The 19,054-nt window shown below is 36.1% G+C and overlaps 1 protein-coding gene across 5 annotated transcripts in view; it reads left to right on the top strand.

Moving 5' to 3' along the window:
• The window catches only part of LOC126282042 (fat-like cadherin-related tumor suppressor homolog), a 1,587,586-nt gene that overhangs the window by 1,401,850 nt on the left and 166,682 nt on the right, over positions 1-19,054 (top strand). For 4 of the 5 annotated variants that reach the window (XM_049981457.1, XM_049981458.1, XM_049981459.1 and 1 more), the window contains 3 exons: positions 491-649; positions 17,074-17,175; positions 18,063-18,215. In XM_049981457.1, coding sequence (XP_049837414.1) covers positions 491-649; positions 17,074-17,175; positions 18,063-18,215 — 414 coding nt within the window. The remainder of the gene's footprint in view (positions 1-490; positions 650-17,073; positions 17,176-18,062; positions 18,216-19,054) is intronic. The other variant, XM_049981460.1, reaches the window with a different exon arrangement.

Genomic DNA, 19,054 nt, shown 5'->3' on the forward strand with positions numbered 1-19,054 from the left:
GTAGTTCTGATGGGATGTTGTCTACTCCCAGGGTATTGTTTTGATTTAGGTCTTTCAGTGGTGTGTCAAATTGTTCAAACAGTATCATAAATCACCTTCATCCGTGTCATCTTCCCGTTCTGTAATATTGCCTTCAAGTACATTTCCCTTGTACAGTACTCTATTTACTCTTTCCATATTTGAGCATTCTCTTCCTTGCTTAGTATTGGATTTCCATCAGAGCTCTTGACATTTATACCACTGCTTCTCTTTTCTCCAAGGAAATAGGTAAGTCCTTCAAAATGAACCATAATTGTTGATTTAAATCAGTCTGTCAGCAGTACCTGGGTTGACACCTCTTAAAGTACGTACTGGCCAACCCTACTATTATTGTACTTTTGAGGTAAAGCTTTGGTGTTTTAGAGGAGTGGATTGTTTATAATTGGAATTAGTTTTGCTTCATTCAAATAATGAGTTGACAGCGGTAAAATTAATTCTTGAACTTTTGCAGGTCACAGTAAGTGACAATGGAACTCCACCACTCTCTTCTACAACTCAGGTGGTTGTAATAGTGACAGACATCAATGACCATGCTCCTGAGTTCACTGAACGTACACTGTACAAAGTGACCATACCCGAATCAGCTGGGAAAGACATACCTTTGTTCCAGGTGAGTATGTTCACTTCTTTATAGTAGGAAGTATTTTGCATGAATAAATTGTTTATATATATTATGCCCACTTTGTACACCACTTTCACCTGCAAACACACTTTGGTATTAAACTGAACACTATTTTGGAGCATCACCTACTGCACTTCCCACCTCTGCTCTTCTTGTGAGTAGGTAGTTACACACAATAGGAAAACATGTCTGCCTTCTTTTTTGCAAAGCTAAGTGATATTGCTTGAAATATCTGTAAATAGTGAGTTAAATTTTTCCCATGACATCCTTTTAGGCCATCAGAAAAGCCTTTTGTAAGATTTTTATTTTTACAGGAACTGGTATAACTGTTTTCACAAAATTTGAGAACACTGAATGACAGATTTTTATTGTTTTAGTGAATGTACGTGTAAATATTTTAAATCATTGAAAGGAAATATTATTTATTTATTTCAAAGTTATGTTCAGGAAAAGGATGTAAGTTGTAGGCAATGGAGAAAAATGTGTAAGTTAGTACAGGGTACATTAACTCAATCACAAATGTGCCTCAAGACACCCAGAGCAACAGAAACAAAAAATAAGCAGTTGTATTTTCTGTTTGCGCCACACCTTCTATGGACTTGCTCTTATTCAACATAAGGTACACTTTCCATCATTACTCTTTCTTGCTTTCCATTGCAGTTCTTCAAAGAAAGGAGTGTCAGCTCTGAAATTCTAAGAATCTGTTCAAATATTTAATTTTCAGTGTACCATCAAACTTACAATTCTTGAATAAGCAGCATATATCAGTCCCTTGACATATTTTCGTGTCAAACTGTCATTATTTGTAGCCTTATGCAGTCATCAGAATACAAACATTTTCTACGTTTTTCAATTTTTTTTCCTTACAAAAATTCAGGAAATGAAGTTTTGAGTGTGCCCTAAATATGTAGCTACTCACTAGGTCTGCTCCAAAATGACATTTATGGCTGTGCAAAAAACTGCAAAGAAGAAAGTAGGCATTCTTTTGTGATACAAATAATTGTATGTTACAGAAAGGCTCATATGTTTACAAAGTTATACATATATTGTGCACAGTAATTACTTTTGTTGTTCACATCAGTTGTCACAGAATTGTTAACGAAACAAAAGCTAGAGAATATTTACTCTTAGAAAGTTAAAATAATGTTCCTTTTCTTTTCAGCAACAGATTAGTGATAGCAGGTAGCTATCTTGCCCTTAAGAAAGCAAAGAAACACTTAAAAGGCGGGGAGGGGAAAGATGAGAAAGACTCGTAGTTCACCCAGCATTATACATTTATAAGTTCTTCAAAGTTCTGTTATGACAACCTCATTATTCTCATTACTTACAATTGCATTATATTTAATGGGATCAATAAGATCAACGAGTCACTATTAGGTGTACACACTGAGTGATGGGAAAGGATAGAGTGTGAATTCCTAAGGGACCAAACTGCTCAGGTCATTGGTCAGAAAGGGTAGGAAAAAGTAACTCAAACGTAGCAGCTTAGCCCTCAAACTTCTGCTCTTAATATGATACAAGGAATAAAGGTGGCCATTTATTATGATGAGAAGCTGAGTGATGAAAGGCTGAGGGGCATTGCCCTTTTTCAGAGATCATGAGTACAAAACACACATATACAAAGCTAAATTGTACTCAATGGATACACTCCCTAAGGTGGTCAAGCTTTATCACTAGGAAAATGTTGTTTGCCAGAACAATGGGACTGTGAGTGTGTGTGTTTTTTGTGTTAGTTTCTTCTGAGGAAGGAGTGATTATATTTACTTCCATTATTTATAAAGTTTTTTTCTCTTTTTGAGGGCACAAAAACCCACACATTTGTACACAATACAATTTCATTTCAAATTTTTACCTACAATTGACATATCATTATGTACCTTGCTCTGCATTCAGGTTTCTGTTTCAGCAATTAATATTTTAATTGTAATGTGGCTTAGACTTTCTTTGGTTTTTTTAAATGCAACAGTGTAAGACTTTTTTTACAGAAAACAAATTCTGAATCTACTGGCACTAAATGTACACAACACTCTAGGGGTGAAACTTATTGGTACTGGGCTTAAATGGACAGCTAACCTTCCTGTTTCTGTTGCCAGGATGCAAATATAAATTATTGTTATTATAAGTATGGCAAATAGATGTATCTTCTGCACCTGTTAGACAGCAAAGGGTATTTGCTGTGCAGTTTAACTAACATATTAATTTTTAGGTGTCTTTAATTAGACTAATTACTTTGGGAATTGCTTATTTCAACAGCTGCATGTCTAGAAAATATGCATTCGGGTAAATCATTTTCAGTTTGATCAAACATAGACTGATTACTAGACACCAGAAAAAACTACTTGAAAATCAATCCGTTATATGTTATTTGGTGCCTTATATACATACAATGAAACGGAAAACTTTTAAGCACATACCAGAAACCTGTTATAATTTTAAGGATGTAGATATGCTCACAGACTAATGCTTTCACATATGTAGAGCAAAAGAATGGCACTGCAATTCTCAGTAGAAAATCCTATTAAGTATTATGTATTTTACAGCATGTAAATTTATCCATATAGTTATAAGAGCTGGAAGTGGCTCTCATGAATGAATTCTGTGTGTCAAATACTTTGAACTGTCAAAGAAAATTTATTTTCCATTCTACAAGGTAAAATTTCTGAAAAGAAAAGAGTAAAGTCCAATTTGAAAAGTAAATAGGCTTCTTTCTTATTAATGTTCAAAATGGTGGCTTTCAGCATCAATACTTTTCTGGTATTAGTCACTCATGATTCCATACCTCTTACAAAGGAGTACAGTGTGATTTCTGTGAACACTACTTGAATCTCATTTCAAAGTGTGTCCAGTTTGTGTGGTTTACAATTGTACACTTTATCTTTTCCTGTGCCCCATTAGAAGAAATTGAAATACGCATTAAATGTGGAGAGTGTGGAGGAAGCTCGATTTGCCCACCTGTATCCAATCCACTGACCTGGAAAATTTAGATCCGCGTATGCTCATACATCCCTGTAATTGTGCAGTGTGGTGCCATTTCATTGGTAATAAAATGTGTCACACTGTGTAATGTACGAATGTATAGAATCAACAAGCATTGTTAGGTACTTTTCTCCAGTTACATTACCTTCAAAGCAGGAAAGCCCGAAGAGTTCCCTTGCAGCCAAACCAGCCGAGTGCACACAACTGTGCATGTTGACAGTTCCATTAAGTTTGAACCAGGCTTCATTCGACCAAATTATGGCACCCATAAATCCTGGTTCACATCTCTCATCTCATGAGTCCATTCACAAAATTCTAATTTTCCACATGGATTATCATCACTTAGAGTTACACATGAACCATACCTTTCTTCAGAATGTGTAGCTCACACCTACTTTACCCTCATGTCACCCTTGCCTTGAAGATTTTGGAGATGAATGCTGAAACAGTTCCATGAGCACAGCCAAGGATTCATCACTTGTAGCTGTATGAGATCACCTTGATTGCCCTTTATGTGGATCACATACTGTTCCAAGAACTTTGAATCTGCCTCATAAATGTGTAATTGTTAAACTTGAAGGTGGTTCTGTACGATACTTCTCTGCTCCCTGTGAACCACAACAGCATTTTCAGACTTCCAGTACCACTTAATTACCTGCTTCAGGGATCCAAAGCTCATACGTATGTCTGCCATGCTGAAGTTACTTCCTTGCCACTAACTAAAGTTTGCATCATGTGAGAAGGCAGCCCAGGTTTCAGCTGTTCTGTGTATCCCCTCCTCTAGCCACTGACAGCCAATAATATTAATTCTCTTTGTGGGGGCCTAGCAGAGAGGTACAGCTAGAGAGCAAGAATGTCGCTCGTACATGCTGCACTGTTGCCGTGCAATTAAAAAAGATACAGGTGACGGTAATAAATGTGAAGTGCATCACAAGCGGGCAAGGGGGATTATTTACTGCATTTGTAACTTTTTCAAATGTGGTGAATTTGAAAGCAGACCTCCTACTGTTGACATATGAAAACACAAGAATGGATTCCAGAACCATGTTGTGTTGGCAAGAGAACTATAAACAAAAGCGTCAGAGCTATAGCAAGCGTAGAAAAAGTTGGTTTCATGTCGCCTGGAAAGCTTCGAAATCATAAGAAACTTGTAACATAAATGGATAGTTTTAACAACGATGTTTTAAACTGCTCCATGTGAATTATGAATGCCCAACACCACAAAAATGTGTTACAGTTATGCTGGCTTCAATGCTAAGCGATTTGTCAATGTAAAGAATTTTAAAAGATGTCAGTTCCGGATATGTTAAGAAGACAGCTTTTAGTTCAAAGAAGTGGCATTGGTGCAGCACGAACTACATCTGCTGGCCTGAGTGGCCGAGCGATTGTAGGCGCTACAGTCTGGAACCGTGCAACCATTACGGTTGCAGGTTCGAAACCTGGATGTGTGTGATGTCCTTACGTTAGTTAGGTTTAATTAGTTCTAAGTTCTAGGTGACTGATGACCTCAGAAGTTAAGTCGCATAGTGTTCAGAGCCATTTGAACCACACATTTTTGAACTACATCCAATATAAAGATTCATGACAGACGAGAAGAAGGTAGTTCAACAGTGTATTACCTTGATGAAACATGGGTCAGTAAGAATCATTCTAGGAAGGTCTGCTGGAAAATGAGTGATAGTACTGGCGGTTGTACTCAGATAATTATTCTGCATGCTGACTCCTCTTCTTCCAGTTTTGCTTCTGAGAATAAACATGTATTTACGTGTAAGAAAAACAGCAGCAACTACCATTTGGAAATGAACACTGTCAGTTTTGTGATGTGATTCACAATTCTTGTCATACCTTGCTTCGAAGTTTGTATTGCCAGTTAAAAATCAACTGTTACATAGAAAATATTAAGTACAAACACCAGAGAAGCGGATATTTTTCCCCAGCTTAAAAATAAAAATATGAAGCACAGTATAATCGAGACTGGTGATCTGCAGCTTGTTATTTATAAAATTCCTGTTACAGAATGTACAAAGTTGACTTCCTTGCTTGTGAATGGGGTCTCACAGTTTTTCATTTACCCATGCATTATTTAGTGTACCCCCATGAAATTGATTTGGGCAAAGAGTTGGCTATGTGGGAGGGGAAAAAAACATTCCAGATAACATCGCTTGTGCATGAGGCAACAGACAACATCCCACCTGTAGCCTGAACACAGTCTGTGTGGCGTGCCGAAAAGCTTTAGAATGAAGGCCTTATCAGAAAAGTGATGATGGATGTAAGCCTCGAACCTATCATTGTAAATTTACAATCAGATTGTTCGGAAACAGACTCACATAGAAGTAACAATGGTATTATAGCGGAGACTTTGGAAAAAAAGTAAGAACATTTTTTAGCTTTAAAGACTCTTGGTCTTAAAACGTGTTTGGCAACATGTCAGTTGCATAAGTAATAATGAGAACTTCCTAGCCCTTTTAATTAGGACTTAGTATCTTTTTAATTATGCAGGTTATAATGTTCAGCATGTTGCCCAACGACAAGTTACATTTATCCCACAATGTTGTATGCTTTAACACGTGAGAATGCAGCTGGATAAATTCGTCAGAAGTCCTATGTTTCTACTGTCATTTTGGTCAATGTTATTAGGCAGCATTCCCTGGAGTTATTTGCAGATGATGGTTAATTGTTTGCTTGTTCAGTGGATTATAAATGCGGTCCGTCATCATAGTGTCAGCTCATTAATTTACATTCATAAGGCACGTTAACAATGAAATATATGACAACTTACTGACCATTTTTATGATAGTCTTTTACATTAGCTTTTTCTACCACTAATTCTTTTTTACATGCAGTGAAATCTCGCAACTACAGTCACACACACACACACACACACACACACACACACACACACACACACATACACACACACCTTACACACATTTTTAAAAATTCTGATGAGTAGAAGCACTTGTCAAGCAAATATAATAATTTCATTTTGTGACTGAAGTTGTATTTGTTGTGTATTAAATTTTTACTTATAATGCAGTTCAAATTGCAATAAGTTACAAATATTGCATGCAGTTTCAACGACCTTGTTGTTAGACAATTGTCATTTTGAGAGTAACTGTACTTTATATCTTCACATATTGCTATTTGGGGAGCAAAATAAGTGATGATGGTCAAAGTAGAGAGGATATAAAATGTAGACTGGCAATGGCAAGGAAAGCATTTCTGAAGAAGAGAAATTTGTTAACGTCAAGTATTGATTTAAGAGCCAGGAAGTCATTTCTAAAAGTATTTGTATGGAGTGTAGCAATGTATGGAAGTGAAACATGGACGATAAATTGTTTAGACAAGAAGAGAATAGAAGCTTTCAAAATGTGGTGCTACAGAAGAATGCTGAAGATTAGATGGGTAGATCACATAACTAATGAGGAGCTATTGAATAGAATTGGGGAGAAGAGGAGTTTGTGGCACAACTTGACTAGAAGAAGGGATCGGTTGGTAGGACATATTCTGAGGCATCAAGGGATCACCAATTTAGTACTGGAGGGCAGCGTGGAGGGTAAAAATCATAGAGGGAGACCAAGAGATTCAGAAGGATGTAGGCTGCAGTAGGTACTGGGAGATGAAGAAGCTTGCACGGGATAGAGTAGCTTGGAGAGCTGCATCAAACCAGTCTCAGGACTGAAGACAACAACAACAACAACAACAACAACAACAACAACATGTCTCACGTCCCGACAACATCATGCAGAGTAAACCAGTGGAGCAGTAGACACAATGTGAATTAATATTTCTCTCATTATGGTTGATTGAAATTAGGTTTCATATTTATTACTCCCCTCACAGATCTGAACAAATAATACAGTGTGCTGTAGGCAAACAAGCCTGACTGTTGTCAACAGCAGCGCAGTTTGGCAGTGTGAACTGCCCCCCTACCCCCACACTTACTGTCCACTCCACCTCTATGCATGTAAGTGCTGTCCTGGGTGACGTGGGCTATAGTTTGAGTAGCAAGAGTGATGAAGAATAAAGTTGTAGAATGTTAATAATGTTTATTTTATTAAAAAAGCTTTAAGAGTTTTCACATAAAACAATTACTTTTCAGCAAGCCCTCTTATATGTATTAAAATTAAAAAAATTCAGACTCTTCAGATAATGCCCTATTTGGACTTAGCAAATTTAAAATCATCTGGGTACCTATTAATGAGTATCATGTCAATTAAATTACATGGTCCTACTCAGAATCCATTTCCTAACCCACATTCTTCCTTTATTATTTGACTCATATCACTCTATTCCTTCTCTCTGTTAAAATAGCTGCAAAAACTGAACTGGCTACAACACTATTTTGTATCAGGAGCTCGTTCGTAGTCAGCTTTCCATGGTTAACTGAGTCACATCTTTATAGATATTGCAGACGTTGTGTACTAAGGAAGATGACCGGCTTGGTCTTGTCCACAAATTTATGAAAGCTAATATGGAAGTGTGGCACTCCTTTCCAGTTGCATGCTTTGTTGGAACCTAGCGTAATAATGAGAGTCGGCAACTTAGTTTGTTAAAAGAACAAACACAGGAGAAGACAAAAAGATAATAATTAAGTAAATTTCACGTTATAGGTTTCCACATAACCAGTAACTCCTTCTTCTGTTTGTGCCATGGGCTTGTTAGGCAGCAAAGAGTGTTTCATGCACTATTTGCATACTAGAAAATAAATGTATAGGTGAAACATTTATATATTCTTCAGCTGGTTATTAAATTAGATCTGCATGGAGAGGGGCCATGTACAGCACAGCTAGTCATGTTCTGTTAAATGGAGTCCATATGTGCAGATCAAATGCATTGGTTCCATTCACGTGTCAACCTAATATTAACTCATACATATTCCTCTTTTCAAAAGCTTTTAAATGATTCTTCTAATGTGTTAACATTTTTACAGAAGGATACAAGAAAGGGCTTACAAGAAAAGAAAAATGCTTGTGAAAGGAGTTAAACATAAAAGTATAAATAAGAGGATAATGCTTGTTTCAGCTTGTTCTCAAGGGTGAAGACAGTCTCTTGTTCATAAGAAGAAAAAATCATGAAAGATAGTAACTAAAGAAGGTAGTTAAAATAAAGCAGACTTGTTGGAGGAAGAAGAAATAAACAGGAGGATTAGAATTCCTTGTGTGGCTTAGGAAAAATGGATAATATGAAACTTATGAGAGTAGCTTGAGTGTTCTGAATTACACATGAAGGAATAGAAATTAAGTGACATCACATTTTATTTTCCATCAGTTATTTTCTGAATATTGTCTGTACTATTGTTTGATGACTTACATTTTAAAAGTATTCTTTTATGACTTGCAAGTCACTAGTGTTTTGATCTATTCATGTCTTCAGTTTTCTCATACATTTCTGCACAATTTTAATCACATTTTGAATTCTTGTTTTCTCCAAATAAACTGTAAGCTTACTCCATTTACTTGTACATATCGTATAATGAATGACTTGTAAGTCATCAATCCCAGTGCAATCTATCTGCATTAAAAAAAATCATTATAGAAATTTTGCCTCATTGTATGTTTGTGGATTTTGTCAGACATCACAGCCATCTGAAGATAGAAATGTAACACATTATTAAAAACTGAGATAGTTTAGACAGCTTTTTGCATATGCACAACAATTACAGACAAATGAAGATGCATAACAGCTTCATGAAATTTTATTTCCGGCTGTCGTGTGATGAAAAGTAACTTATTGTAAATGTTTTTTTTTAACTTCTTGATACTTGAAACAACTGTAAACATTTAAATTTTTGTAAGCACCAACCATTTTGATAATTAATTGAAACTCTCAGATACTGACAGGTGTTGTTGATATACCTCAATGAGGGCAGCTGAAAATGTGTGCCCCGACTGGAACTCAAAGCCAGGATCTCCTGCTTACAAGGCAGATGCTCTATCCATCTGAGCCACCGAGGGTTTCAATTAATTATCATTTATTCTAGAGAAGCTGCATGGTCAGCAATGGTATCTGTTCTTTTGAGAACAGTTACTATCTTCATATATACACCAACCATTTTGCTTGTTCATTTCAGTCATTGTCTTAAGCTTTATTTTCATTTTGTACATACTCTTAGCAAGTTCCTCCTCTGGCCTTTCTTCTCTTATACGTTTGTATTTGATCTTCAAAACTTCATTAATAGATTTACTATAATTCTTACCATTACATTCCATCCATATTTTAAACATCTTGTATGAATCAAAGCACAATGAGTGCAGTGTCTTTTATATACTTGTGTGGCATGAGTTAGTTATACAGAGAAAGCTCTGGCATGCCCATTTAATGCATGCAGGACAAAGTTTTTGTGTCTGCTTTCCGAATAAGTATGTAAATTTATGCTGAGCAAGGTTGTGTAGAGGTCAGACTCAATAGGATGGCAGTTCAAATCTGTGTTCACCCATCTAGAGTTAGGTTTTTCTTGGTTGCTGTAAATCACTTATGGGTTATACTGGGATAATTCCTTATAAAAGTACAGGGTGAGTCATAAAAGACTTTATAACTTTGGAATGATAAACAAACTCATTGATACAGCTTACGTAATTGGTAGATGTGTTGTTTTGTGGCAAGTAACCTCAAGTTAGATTCGCATAGTTTACCAGTACCCCCCCCCCCCCCCCCCCCCCCCACCTCTCTGCCATCAGGAGTGCCAGTGTAGTGAATAGTTAAAATGGTTTCTTTGACTGGTATTGTGTATCTGGATATGCTCAAAACTTTTTAATTCCACTGATCAATGAAGACAACTGAAATGGGATGGTTTACTACCAACAAGATGGCACACCGCCTCATTTAATCAGGGAAGTTCAATATTTCCTTAACAATCGCTTCCAAGGTCAGTGAATTTGCCATGAAGGACCAGTCACATGGCCATCTTGCTCCCCAGATTTTACACCACTGGATTTTTCTCTCTGGTTTCATTAAATACCACATGTATGTTCCTTCCCTGCCAAACATTTAAACCAACCTGAAAAATCAAAACTATGCTGCTATTGCATAAGTTACACTCAATTTGCTGCACCAAGTGTAGGAAGAAACTGCTTGCTGTGGGATGTTTGCCACATTATAAATGTTAGACACATCAAATCAAAAAGACACTTGACACTTTTCTGTGAACCTTGAGGAAGTTTTTTTGCTACAAAATGAAACATCTATTGATCCTTTAAGTTATCTTAGTAGTAAATTTCTATGTCACTTCAAAGTTGTAAAGACCTTTTCGTCTCACCCTGTATGTGGATGCTTTCATTCCCCATTCTTTCCCCCTATGTGACTTGTCCCCTGTCTCTACTGGCATCATCATCAGTAGAATGTTAAAAGCTTAATGGTTCTTCCTTTGATGAATATGCCATAAAACATATACTATAGAGCAAGAGAGAATAAAGATTGTGTGACTTCATCCCAAAACCACTGGATTCCATTAATCACTTGGTAAATAGTATGACAGACTGTTATGATAAAGTCTTTTGTTTTTGCTGTTAGCACTGTAAAATTAGCCTGAAGACACAATAAGGGATTTAATTGTATGGGACAATACCATACCACATAAGGTAGATTTTAGAAAGAAGGACAGTGGTACATAAATAATGGAAAGGCAACCAATTACCTGTAGTGGATTGAAGTGGGGAGTGCTGTAACACATTTACAGAAAGCAGCATTTACACTAGCTTTTGAGTGCTAGCTCTTTTTACAGCAATAGTACACACATTGAAACACAAAACCACACTGCAATTAAATGTATGATTAGCCTATGTGTGAATGTGCGTTGTAGCTAGCACTTGAAAGCTAGTATGAAAACTATTTTCTGTTATGTTTTACTGTGTTCCATGCATCGATCTGCTTTCCAGGAATTTCCATTAAAAGAACCAGTAAAAATGTTGAAAAGAAAACCCATGAAAAGTATTATCACTGAACAAGCGGGGAAGTGGACTGCATGGAGAAAAAATGTCAAAAGAATGCCTATTTATAAGACATGGGCCAATAACGGAGAAAATTATGCATAAATGAAGTAAAGGAAGGCAATTCCATATTCCTTATCCACTTTCTTCTATTTTTATATCATGCGCTTCACTTAAACTAGCAATTTTTTTAAAATCCGTCTCTGATTAGCTTTATTCATTTCCCCATTGCATACATCATTATATTTTTTTAGCTACTTCAGGCCACATGTTTCATGGACTTTCTTTATTTTCTTATCATATGTTAACTGATGTTCCTTTCAAATTTTATACCTCATTGTAGAACACTGTCTTTCACTTCTGGTGACAGCATATTGCTAACTTGAGATTATTTGGTTCTTTAACAGCTGCTTGAAAACCATGGAAAATGTGTTCATACATGCTACCTCACATTTTGTGTTCCACAAAGCCTATCATAAATAATATCTTTTAAGTGGATATAAGGAATGAATGGGTCAGTTAGTCTTTGCACAGTCTTCATGCTGCATCATCAACAACCTGACACTAATAGTAATCTGATGAAGTTGTAATTAAAAGGTGTTTATACTACTTTACATGAACTCATGAGCACTTGTAGTAGAGACACGTACCACATATGAGATGATGACTTTTGAACTCAATGATGTGGTGATGATTCTGGATAGTATGGCTGCAAACAATTATTGTTGTTCATAACTGAAATGGAAAAATGTGTGCTACACTGTGACCCATCTGCCTTCTGTTATAATCTGCAGTAGTCAGTTGTACCATAACCCTTGTTGACAGCAAATTGTTGCCCATAGTAGTTGGGCCTATGCGTGAATAACATCCAGCATTATAGTGATAGGTTATTGTAAATAAAGCATACAGATTAAATGTCTATGAATTTCTTTCTTTTATTGATGGGTACTTTGACTAATTACACATCCCTGAAGGTTCTTCATCTTGGTGGGATCTACAGAACATAGTGAATGAATGATAGGATGACAGCCGCAGATTTCTTTGTGTCAAGATCCTCATCGTATAGTTGGTTGCATGTGAAATGCTCTTTGCTCAGACGACTTTAAAGATTAAATAGTGTCTGTCCCATGTATTTGGAACCAAAGTTGTAGTTGTGATGAAATCCACTGTTACCACGTGTATTGCCCATCTTGCACTTGACAGTCACACTAACATCCAGCACAAGGCTAACACCCCGGTCAAGTGATACAATGAATGCGTATTTGCTGTGATAACAGAAGTACTTTCACTCCAGTATGGCAACCTTCTCAAATTTAATTACTCATGAGGTTGCGCGCACACATGCGTATATGTGTGTGTGTGTGTGTGTTAATGCTTTATGGTAACTTCCACTTGTAATGAACAAAGATAATTCAGCTTTACATGATTGTTATTCTTCTTAAAACTTGTAATTCTGATGAGCTGGGTGAACTGAAAACACAAATAGTTTTTTTTCTGTATGTGTCCATTTCATTTGTTGCTGTCTTTATAATTGTTGGTAAACTTATTCCAGAATTGTACCTACAAGTAGTAAAAATAGTAAGTGCAGTGGAAGCAATATGTGAGAGGACAAGCAACCAAAAGAGATGGAATGATAAAACAAATGATATACTACAGAAGAAGAATAGGGTGTTTAGGGTATTCAGAGACTAGAGAAGAGTGAAGGCAAGAAAGAAAGAAGCAAGTGGATGGAACAGAGGACCAGAATGATGGAGGAGGATAGTGAAGCTTCAAAAAAAAGGTGTTATATGGGATGATTAAAAGTAAGAAGAAGAATGGTGCAACAGATTATGCTCGAATGGTGAACAAAAGTGGACAAGATGTAGAGAATAACGAGGAACTCGAAAATATGTGGAAGGAGTATTTTGAAGAACTTCTGAACCCGAATGGAGACCTGGATGAGGAGGAACAAGCTGAGGAGAAAAAAAGAGGAGGAACAGCAAATGGAAAAAGACTTACATGGGGAGAAATGGAAGAGACATTGGGCAAGATGAAGGAAGGGCAGTCACCGGGGATGAGCTAAGGGTAGAGATGATGAGAGCAACATGAGAGGTGGGGATACAATGGCTATATCAAGTAATGAAAATTGTGTGGAGGCAGAAGATGGTCCCAGAAGACTAGAAGAAGGGAATAATTGTCCCAATATTTAAAAAGGGAAACAGAAAAGAGTGCAAGAACTATTTGGGTATAATATTGTTGAGTCATTGTGCAAAATTATTGGAAACATGAATTCGGGCAAAATTAGAAGGAAGAATGAGAGAAGAGCAACATGGTTTCAGAACAGAAAGGTCCACAGTGGATCTAATTTTGCTATAAGACAACTGCAGGAACAACACTATGAATATGGAATAGATCTACTAATGACATTCCTGAACATTGAAAAACTGTATGATAGTGTATGTAGAAACAAAGTGTGGAAAGCCCTGGAGAACAGAGGAGTAGCAAAACAGATTATTTGGAGGATAAGAGAAATGTACAATGGAAGTGTGAGCTGTGTGAAAGTGGGAGGAGAGAGATCAGCATGGATTGAACAGAAGAATGGCTTGAGGCAAGGAAGTGCACTTTCAACATTACTCTTCATTGTAGTGATGGATGATATAATGAGTACAGTAGCACAAGTAATTGGTGAAAGCAAGAAGAAAGCTATGGTGTTTGTAGATGATTTGATGATTTGGGGGAATAAGGAGGAGGGAGTACAAGAGCAGTTGGACATGTGGGAATGAACAGTACAAGAATATGGTATGAAATTTGGTATAAGTAAGAGTGAGATGATTATCACAGCTAGAAAAAAGGAGAGAGGAACAACTGGAATAACGATTGGTGGGGAACGATTGAGGAGAGTTTCGAGTACCGAAGAAGCCTGGTACAGGAAGATGCGAAAAAGACAGAGAGATAAATGAGTGGGGGAGAAAACCAGAAGCATTTTGGAAGAGTGTCAGAAGTCTGATATGGAGCAAGTATGTACCCCAAATCAGTAAAAAGGTCACATACCGATCATACTATCTGCCGATCCTGACACATGCATTAGAAACCTGCGTTATGAAAGGAAGAGAGGAAAGCAAAGTACAGGCTAGTGAGATGGAATTCTTGAGAAACAGCATTGGAGTGACAAAGATAGGCAGGTTAAGAAATGAGAGGATCAGAGAAATAATGAAGGTGGAACCATTGCAGAGAAGTCAAGGTTGAGATGGTATGGACATGTTAAGAGAATGGAGGAGAAGAGGATACCCAGGAGGATACACGAGATGGAACTGGAAGGAAAGAAACCAAGAGGAAGACCAAGAGACAGATGGCTGAAAGGAGTAGAGGAATGTGTCCAGAAGAAGGGAGAAGACTGGACCAAGGTGAAGACAGAGAGATGGTGCAAGACAGAAGACGATGGAGAGGCTTATATTCCATACACACCAGCCAGAGGCTAGAAAATGTCCAAGATGATGATGATGATGATGATGATGATGATGATGATGATGATGATGATGATGTGAGTCTAGCACTGTAGACCACACCACCACCACCTCATGTATAACTTGTTTTTCATTGATCATTAATGGTTGTGATGGTGATATATGGAGATTTTTGTGATTGAGTGAATGTTACTAATAGTCATGATAGGAAAAGCGTATAATATTCTTTATTTGGAAGTTATGTTATATTAACTCTGTAGATTATGTGTTCTAATTATTCATGGTTGCCTCTAAACTTCAAAATTTCATCATCAATATAAAATGCTTTTAAACACAAAGCTGTTTATTTTTGCGTTACAGGATACACATTAGTTTATACAGGATACACATTAAGTATGAAGATCAGTGAAAAGTGCTTAAGTTTCTGAACATGACTCTTTCCTCTCTCTGCCTCCACTCCTACCCCAACATAGCTCAATTTTATTCAAATCATCTTTCACAATATTCCAAGGACATTCCACTGATACTTTTTGAGGTGTGTATCAACATTGCATTTACTACTAAAAAATAAAATAAAAGTTGAAGAAAAAGACTACTTGAGGTTTAACATTGTGTTTAGATAATTAAAGACAAACTACAGACAGCATCTATGTTTTATGGAGCCTTTCTGACACAGTGATTTGGGAGAACCAAGAAAAACTCAGTCAGGCTGGCCAGATAAAGAAAAAAGGACTTGAGAAACTACCTCAAAATTCCATAATATAAATATCTAATATTATGTGAATGGTGCCCCAGTGTTGCTTGTTAATTTCCGTAGTGATCCAAGGTGCTTTCTAGGAGAAAACACAATTTCTTTAGCAAGAACAGTAATTTTTACTCATCCCCTCATGAAAATGAATTTTTAAAATGTATACAATTTGTTATCTTGATCAGTTACTACTTGAAATTGAATAAAAGTATTGAAGTATCTGTCTGTGCACTTTTGGCAGTCACATACAAGCAAAGGTGAATACATTTAATTTTTTGCTTTACTTTGTTATTATAGTTTGGGGTATTATAATGAATCTATATTTTATTTATTACTGATGTCAAGAACTTCAGGATGCTTATCTATATTTAAAGGAGACTAAAAACTGTAACAGCTCTTGTTTGATACATCATAGTTTCCATATGACACAGGTGATGCACTTTCACAACCTGTATCACAATACGTTCATCATCCCTCATATGTCATGCTTATTGAAAGGGGAAACACTCATAAAATTTTTCATCTTTAGTCACAATTATCATCATAGTTTCTAAATGTGATACCAGTAATGGCATTAGTGCTTTTTAGGAACTACTTGGTCACACTCTTTAGAGTGCTTCTTCCGCAAAATACTACAGCATGGATCAGTGTTCACCATAATATTACAATCTTAATACAAATTCCAGCCATTCTCCGCAAGCACGTTCTTAGAGACGTGCTGTTCTCAACTTTATGCGGTAAATTATAAATAATTTCTTCTGTTAGCTTCAGGCTACTCACTGAGACACATTATGTAATCTTTGTGGACATCAGCTTGTTTTACCAATATGCTTCTGGAAATGACAGGCTTTTATCTGTATTTTTCAGTTAACTCCGATGAAATACTTTGGTCATCCAACTATATAGACATATATTAAAAAAGAAAAAAACAATTTTTCTATTTCTCACCTACAACAAGGGTGACAGTTTATTAAAATTTAGTTCTCTGCATGGCATTCTCTTGGTGCAACTCCTGTGATTTCAGTTTTTTGTTGTAATTTATGTCATTTCCCAACATTGTTATCATTATAAACATTGCAGTTACTCATGCTCCAAACAGTGATTTTACAATGTGTGTGACGGCCATTGTTAAGAAAAAAGGTCACCACTTTAATAGTGCTGACATACATACCGTGCTACAATGCTCTTAATCTGAAACTCAGATACCTGTTGAAATAAAACACATGAAGGAGGTGGCTCTCTTGCAATGAGACTGCTGCCTTATGAAACTAAAGGATGGACATAAACCATCATATCATTCTCTTTACATCCACACAGAATGAAACTGAGGAGTTGGACGTAGCAGTTGATTCGTTTCTTGAAAATGGAACATGGGAGACTTACGATTCCGACATCTATTTGGGAGAGCCTATGCTGAGGGTAAGGAAAGGAATGCAAGTGTGTACTGCGTGTTTGCTTTGCATGTTTTGTGCATGTAAATGTTTAGAATCAATTATGAAAACCTGCTTTAGTCCTTCTGTGTGTGGTTTGGTGAAGCATGCAGAAAAAGTGGCTTTCTGTATATTGGTTTGGATTTTGGTATGTAGCTTCTCATACTGGATTGTCTGTAGTGCTTTGAGCTAACTTGCTTATGAGTTTGTCTTTTCAGTGCTTCATGAGCTATTGTATGGCACTAGAAATATTAACCAGGGTATTTGGTAGTTCTTTGTATTGCTCTAAGGATGTAGATTTTATTTTGAGAATTGTGCAATATAACCATTGAATTTTAAATTTCTTATCAAAACATTGATTACTAAATTGATGCTGAAGATATATACTGTTAAATTAATTGATGCTCAATGTTGTTCAATTATGTAGTTGTGTGGAATATTTATGCAGTAACTTACCCAGAGACATTTGGTTTTGTACAACATGTATCATATGTGTCAGTAAGCAAAAGTCTTATTTGCATGCAGCTGTTGTGTTTAAAGAATGCTTTGCATAATTGTACTTCAAAAATAAAAATATGTGACTGGGAAGATGTGATATTATGGCAAAAGCACACTTGGTTTCTATGTTTTAATCTGTAACATTTAAAACCTCCAGATTAAAATGTGCTGCTTGTAACATTTTTGTAACTCAGCTCTAAACTTCTGAAAAAGAAAACTCATTCCTAACTCTTAAATAAAGCTTCAGATGACTTCAACATCAATAAAGTTTTAGAATGTGCAACATTAATATCAAAATATTTACAAAATAATTACTGTTGTATAAATTCTGTCATTTTAATTTCCCATTGCCCAGTACTATATTGAAATACTCCACAGGTTTTGGGATTTGATGAAGATGAAGGTCCAAATGCTGACTTGCAGTACAGTATTAAATCTGGTCGTGGTATAGGAAAATTCAAGATTCATCCCAAAACTGGTATTGTTTACTCATCACGTGATTTTCAAGCAGGCCAGGAATATGATTTGAGGGTAAGCAACAGATTATTTACCTGTCTGATCATCAGTTGTGTGTTCAATTAATATCTGATTGTGCTATAACCTTCTGAGCAATATGTAGCTTTAACTGTATTTATACCACGTATTACACTTTGTAATACTGAGTCGTGATTTACTACAAACACCTGTGTCATTTGTGTACCTTTTAGTCATAAAACTGATCAGCATATTTCATAAGAGAATAACAGTCTCATATCCTCACATGTGTGTGTGTCTAAAATTTTGTGTCAGACAGCATAAAAGTTCACCACAGGCAGATATATTTTTGCTACACTTAGTGTAAGTTTAATAATTACTTTTATGCTACACTTAGTGAAAATTTAGTAATTACTTTTATTAAGAAAAGCATCTAGTTTGATATCAGCTCATTTGCAGAAAATTGCTTAAGATTTGTGTGGCTTAAATAAATATTACAAATTTCATTAGAACAACTATGAAATATTAAGGTGCAATATTTACCATGAAAAACAGCATTCTTTCAAATCCTAATTTCATAAGAGTAATTAAACTATATGTCTGTGTTTATGCTTGGAGGTCTTGAGTTAAATACACAGTTCCTTATGTCAACTTTTTTCTTTTTAATCTGGTGTAAAGCAGAAAGATTAACTTACCAAGCACCACTGTAATAATGAAGGGCTGTTAGTTTTGTGTTTTGAGAGAAAGCACCAACTTCACCTAACATCCTAAGTCATTAATTAAAATCCAGATGCAGCAACATTTAAAAACATGTTTCAATATGCACTATGTGCATGGGAATATAATAAAGTACAGACTGAAATTACATGAGAACTTTATCATCCACATTGTTATGA

The sequence above is a fragment of the Schistocerca gregaria genome, chromosome 7 (genome assembly GCF_023897955.1).
Source record: "Schistocerca gregaria isolate iqSchGreg1 chromosome 7, iqSchGreg1.2, whole genome shotgun sequence".
NCBI lineage: Eukaryota > Metazoa > Arthropoda > Insecta > Orthoptera > Acrididae > Schistocerca > Schistocerca gregaria.